The 6,774-nt window shown below is 31.5% G+C and overlaps 1 protein-coding gene across 1 annotated transcript; it reads right to left on the reverse strand.

The window, feature by feature from the left end:
* Positions 1-427: 427 nt before the first annotated feature.
* On the reverse strand, positions 428-3,777 carry LOC136225617 (tetraspanin-6-like). Its single transcript, XM_066013699.1, has 3 exons — positions 3,099-3,777; positions 1,395-1,711; positions 428-822 (listed from the first exon to the last, which is right to left on the reverse strand). Exons 1-3 carry the CDS (start codon positions 3,591-3,593, stop codon positions 783-785), a joined length of 852 nt encoding a protein of 283 aa, XP_065869771.1. The 5' UTR covers positions 3,594-3,777; the 3' UTR covers positions 428-782.
* Positions 3,778-6,774: the final 2,997 nt, after the last annotated feature.

A 6,774-nucleotide genomic window follows, 5' to 3' on the forward strand; every position in this document is an offset into this window, starting at 1 on the left:
CTATAACACATTACCTAAAGAGATTGGTCTAAAGTTTATCATCATTTCTCTTATGGATCAATACAATAATGGCATCATTTAAGTGACCCAGACATTCCTTCCTATCCAACCACCCAACACATATGCATCAAATAATTCTTTCCAATCAAATCCCAAAAACATTATATAGTTAGACCTTAATACTATGTTTTGAATGAAATGCTTAGAGTATCTTTAACATAACCTCCTCTATTATTTAGATAATATGACAAAATTGTATAGGGTGCTTGGATACCTACTTTTCACCTCCCGTTTGCCTTTTCCATTTCTTTTTGGAAAAGCAACCTTTTCGAAAGGCAAACAGGAACAACAAACAACAAGTAGTCAAACAGGTCCATAACCTTTATAATAATATTACACATAAAGTTAAATATGATGAAAAAGAGTATAATAAAAAGTAATAGACATGGTATATACGTGCAATTCCATAGTTCATAGTAGCTTTTAAACAACTAGTTACAATTTTGAAGCCACTGTGAGAAAGCTAAGTAAAAGAAAAGAAAAAAAAAATTAGGTATGGCATAAAAGCATATATAATATAATGTTTGTTTGGAAATTAATAGAAATCCATATATCTTTGTACAAAAAGAAAATAAAGCAAACCCAAACTAATTAAGAAAAGAGGTTTGAAACTTTAGCTTTAGAGTTCTGAAAAGCAACTGGATTGATTGTCTCATCTTTAAAATACCAACAAACATAAGCATGACCAGAGGCAGAGGAGCACAATCCCTTCTTCTTTTCTGCTAGTAAAGTTGATCTCTCTTGTCATGAAACCATCTCCACCTGTTTTCATAATTCACTCTTTTTATAATTTCAATAAATAATAAATAATAATTCAACATTTATATACTTTTTTTATAAGAATTGATTCTGAGAGTTGGACGCTTGAATAGAGTAGAAGGTCTGGACAAGAAGTATCTTAAAGAATAGTTATGATCGACGAGAGAAAGAGTGAACTAACTCCTACGTTAAAAATAGAGAGAGTGACTCAAATATTTTAGTAAAGTGTATTTTCAATACATGTTGACATGTTTTAAAAGAACAAACAGACACTATTCATATGGTATTGAGCTAGATTATTACAATTAGTAGTTATGATGTATTGGTTGAGAGACAAAAGCATAAACTAGTGGATTTGTAACAACCCAATCTTCAGGGGTGGCACCAAAAGATGGGAGCGACATTAACAAATTGGTAATAAATACAAGAATGAACAGAATCTTATATCAGAAATGGAAAGTGACGTATATTAGTAGAGAGTGTTTTCAATATACGTAAACACACATTTTAAAACGGTGAATAAGGTAGTTTGATGAATCGAAAAGAAGAAAAGGGGAAAGGAAAGTAAGACTAACCAATAATAATCCCATCTGGGTCTAACTTTGGTCATTCTATTTTGACCATAAGGGTAATCAGTTTCAGCTCTTCTGGTATTTCTGAAAGCACAACATCCAATTGAATATATACCAATAAGAAGCACAAGCATCACTATGTTAAGCACTGATAGCTTATGCCAGTCACTTCTCACACTTTCTAGAACTCCAGCTTTACAGGAATCACACTCATAACATAGTAATGTTGGTGAATTATTCCATTTATAGCAATCTGGATCTTGTGCTACTAACGTTGCCATACTATAGTCACATGCTGTTGGTGGCTTGCAACATCCAGACTATCAACCCAAAAAAAAAAAAAACATCATTTAGTCATTCCAACCAATCCAGACAGAATAAGTTACTGAAAAAATAGTGACACAAACAATCACATCGGAAAGAACTCTATCATGTATAATATTACGGTCACGTGATAGAAAATATATAACTTTTAACTATCACCAGACAGTTTCAAGCAGTTGAATCAAATAAATAATAAATATAATTTTTATTATCATGTGGCTGTCATGTTATACATAAAAGTTAATCATTTTTAACGTGACTGACTATTTAGGTGATTTTTTATATGGATGAAATAATTTTATTGAAAGAAAATTAAATTAAAGTAACTTTTTTGACACTAAACTTTAAACTTTAGTGACCTTTTAAACCAATCTTTATTGAAACTTAATTCAGATTCTTGAATGTTATTGAAATACAAGTATCAAATTCACATGAACTCTAGATGACCAAATGAATTTGATTATTTATTCTTGGATCAAAGTTTATTAGAATCCTACAATGAAAATTAAAAAAAGTTAAAACTTAAATCTAATAAGTCTTAATAACACATTGAATAAGAACTATAATTGAAAGCTAAAAAAGCTTAAAAATCACAATTGAATGCTTTTACTTGGTATAGGTTGTAGTTTTAGTCTATAAACTTCAATTTTGACACATTCATCCCTATACTTTATTTTTTCATAAAATATGATCATTGAAATATGGTTCTGGTTCTGTTAGCAGGCATGTGTTATGTCTTTCAATAGGTAATGATGCATGTGTTTTGGAACTGTCAACAAAAAGGAATCAAATGTGTAAAAAAAAAGATAAAAAGTAGAGCAACTAAAATGATAAATTAATTGTGTGAAATACACTGACTCATTTTGACATTTTCTATTAATATAAAAACACATCCTAGCTTCTATATTTTTGTTTAAAAAGGTTCTAAAATTTGCTTAAAACCACCTATTAATCCTACAAAATCCATGTGGATTAATAAGCCATTTCAAAGAGTTTTGAGTGCTAATAGCCATTTTAGAGAGTCATATCTCACTTTAAGCAAGTTTAACAGCTAAATTAAACGTTTTCAAAGTATAGGAGGGAATTGATTTAAAGATGTACTAGTAAGCCACTATTAGACCTCAACTACCAGGTTAAACTTTTGGATTAATTGGTTCATTGATACGATATCAGAACCTCTTAAATTAAGTGATCAAGGGTCTGTATTCATGTTGTACACGATTCAAACCCAGAGAACATTCATTAGAGATTAACATAAAATTATTGAATATTAACTATCGGACTTTGAGTTTTTTTTGTAAAACTCATAAAAAAAAAGAGATTGAAATTACAATCCTGAGAAACAGAAATTGCAGATGATGAAAGAAAGAGCAGTAATAGTACCTGAATAGGAGACATATATTTATCCATATAATCAAGAGGAGTCCAAGTAGCAAGTTTATCACAAGTTTTAGAACCCAAAATACAACTTCTAATAGTCCTCCAATACTCTGGATTTTGAAGTCTTTGTCTCAACCAAGGTGAATAATCTTGAAGCCTATACTCTTTATAATTCCTACCTGGAACTACAACTCCACCAGCACCTTCTCCTGTTACTACAAATCCAAATATAGTTAACCCCATCAATGTTCCAATAAGAAACAACATAACTACTAAGTATACCCAAAGTGCCCATGCTACATGAAAACATGCTCCTATAAAACCTGCTAGTGATATTATTAACACTACAAATCCAACTACTAGAAGTGGTGTCTGCAAGAAACTTTCACAGGTTGTGCTGCTCCTTGCCATCCATAGCCCGCCCCCGATTATCGGTATCGATGCTAACAGAGTGAAGAGGTTTAAGAAACCTATCAATGTGTTGCTGAATCTGTACATGTTTGTGTTTAATGGTCTTGTTTTCTTGTGTTATTCTGGTTTTTTTCAAGCACTTTCAAACACTTGTTTTGAATGAGCTTCTTTTCTTGTGATATTGTTTCTTGTTTTGCTTTTTCTCTTTTAGTAATGGATGGAGTTTGCTTTTCTTTTATTTAATTAAAGATTCAGGAATTGAAAATGTTTATCAACTTTTCTCTATTTGCTTTTTGTATATATATTTTCTTCTTTGTATTAGTGTGTATATTATTGTTAATTAACAACTTTCACACTAATTTATTCTTAGTGAGTAAGGAACTTTGTTCAACCTACAAATTTACTAGTTTAACCCTGTTATATGATGTCCAATCCATGGATATTTCTCCAGCCTTTTAGTACTTTTAATTTGCAAGAATATTTGGTAATGAAAATGGAGGAAGGTCATTCTCAATTTTGTTTTTGCCCATTATCTTTTTGAATCTTCAGTTCCTCAACTTCTTTTTATGTCTTTTCAGTAGTAGTTAAGGGAGGTAAGTAAAAAATTTAAGGACTTCGGCTAAAAAATCGACTAATCCCTCTAAATTTATAGACTATCTGGTTAGTCCTGAAACTTTTTAAAATGGTATGGTTGATTCATAAGTCCACATGGCAAAAGGTTTGATTGATAAACTCTAAACAAATTCAAAGGATCAATAAAAATCTAAACAAATCAATCCATTTTTTTTTTTTATGAAAGTTCTCATGTATTAAGCCAATTTTAGGCTCCCTATATTATGTAGTTATGTCAACTAGCATTATATTTTATTATATTGTTGTTATATAATCAAACTAATGATGCTGAAATTGCATTTGCTGAAATGTGAGATTATGCAATGATGTAGATTAAATCGGGACGTGTTAACTAATAAAAATGTTCTCCTCTAGCTAAACTAAAAGGAGTGAATCCTGGGTTTTACGGTCTAAAACCGTAGGAAATCAAAAACATTGTTGAAGGTTAGAAACCTTAACAAACTTCAACAAATAAGATGATATATTTGATTCGATAAAAGTTGAATATCCTTACAATAATAAGAGCTTATATAGCTCAACAAAATAAAAAAAAAAAAAGTAAAAGACTAAAAGACCTAATTAGGGTTGCAATTAACAAAGAGGGGAAAGGGGTGGAGTAGGAAGAAAATGCCAAAATGACATTAAAGCAATTAAAAGAAGAGTACAAACAATAAGGTTACAACTGGCATATTGGTAATTAAAGATCAATATTCTGTCGCTGCCTTGGGTGTATTTCCTTCTTCGTCTGGAAAGCTGATTCATCGTCACTAAAGATCAATATTTTATCGCTGCAAATCAATATTCCGTTGCCGAAAAGAATCGCATCATCGCCAAAGATGGAGCTGCTGCCGCAGAGAGCTCAGAACTAAGCTAATTTCAACAGGGGCATATCCACACATGCCGTGCCACTTAAGTGGCATGCCGTGTGGATCAGTTTCTGACCTTTTAGATGCATTTTCTTCGTTCCAGCTCCTCGTGCCACTTCCTCGGATCAGACCCTACTCCACACGATGTGCGGAAATGATTGGCACGCCGTTTGGGGCTATTTTGGTCCTTTTTCTCATTTCATCGTCCGTGCTTCATTCCTCCTCCAACTTCTCTCGTCCGACTCGACCCTTGGAGGAGATGCTCCGCAGCATGCATTATATTTGAATTTCAGTTAATCAAACTTTTCAGTATGAAATACATAAATTAATTAAGATAAAGTGTGATATACAAACCAATTTCAATGATTAATTCTATTTTCATTTCATGATATACAAAACTACACTAATTAAAATTGGTTTGAATGGTTAATTGCCTTAAGTTGCTTAAACTAGATTTCGAGTTCAAATCCTAAAGAACTTGACGAGTTTCGAATCGAGAAATCCAACTATCAAAAAAAGTATTAAATATCCAAGTGATAAAGGCTCTGTTTGGGAATTAGCTGTTAGATGTTAGCCGGTTACATTAGCTGTTAGCTGTTAGCTGATTACATTAACTGATTTGACTAACTGTTTGTGTAGACCTGTTTGGTAAAAATTAGCTGATTGATAATAGCGGTTTGTGCAAAAAGACGAATAAGGGCATTAATTTTGGCGCAGGAAAAGAGGGAGTCTATCTATTAGGGTTAAAGAAGTCCATTAATTTTAATATTTCAAAACGCTAATTGAAAAAGCTCATTTTAAGAGCTTTTTCTAAATTAGCGTTTTCATCCCAAAACTCTCTCCCAAATCTCTCTCCACCAAACACTCCAATCAGCGGTTTCAGTGGTCAAATCTCTAAAATTGGTCAAAACCGCTCTTTTTATCCCAAAACACTCTTTACCAAACAGGGCCAAAGTGTGGCTCTTATTCCATTAAATTTCAAAGCAAACAGTTAATAATCAAATGTAACCCAATTTCAGACTGATCTTTAATTCATAGAATATGTGAACTCTATGCTAAAAAATTATATATATACATATTTCTAATTTATATTACATATAAGTAGTTAATTAAACTTATAGTATTGTAACAGTGAAATTAAATAAATATTTTATTATATAGATTTTATTCCAAAACATTCTTAAAGAAGAGTGTGGGCTTAATAATTGGCAAAGGCATATAATAAACCCAAAGGTGAGAAATGGAGGAAAAATGGTTGAAGGCAAGCAAAGAATATAAAGGCATTTTGGTAAAATGAATATTAATTAATTTGCTTACTTTTGAAGCACGATGAGGATCAGAATCAGAATTAGGTTATTATCTTTAGGACTGAGATGATCGTCGAATATATTTTATGCCTCTTCTTCTTCTCTCTTATCTTCTCGTTTTAATTCTATTTATTCTGTTTACGGCTACACTATCCCTTTTTCGAGTAATTTTAGGGTATTTTTGGAGTATTAGTCCTATCAATCAATTCATAATACATGTATATTTTTTTTTCCAACAATCATGCATATATAGTGGGATTAAAAACAATTTTGATTGGTCGGGAGTAATACTTCCGGAGTACTGTAAAATTTCTTCCCTTTTTCCATATCAATCACGCACTATAATTTTACACTTTTAATTTCCTAACAACATTGACCAGAATTTTTTTTTATTAAAAAAAGGCCTCATACACAAATAATCCCCTGAACTTGTCCAAATGTTGCAACTGTCCTCTCTAACTTTCAATTGTAACAACTTACCTT

This window comes from Euphorbia lathyris, chromosome 4 (genome assembly GCF_963576675.1).
Source record: "Euphorbia lathyris chromosome 4, ddEupLath1.1, whole genome shotgun sequence".
NCBI classification, from domain to species: Eukaryota; Viridiplantae; Streptophyta; class Magnoliopsida; order Malpighiales; family Euphorbiaceae; genus Euphorbia; species Euphorbia lathyris.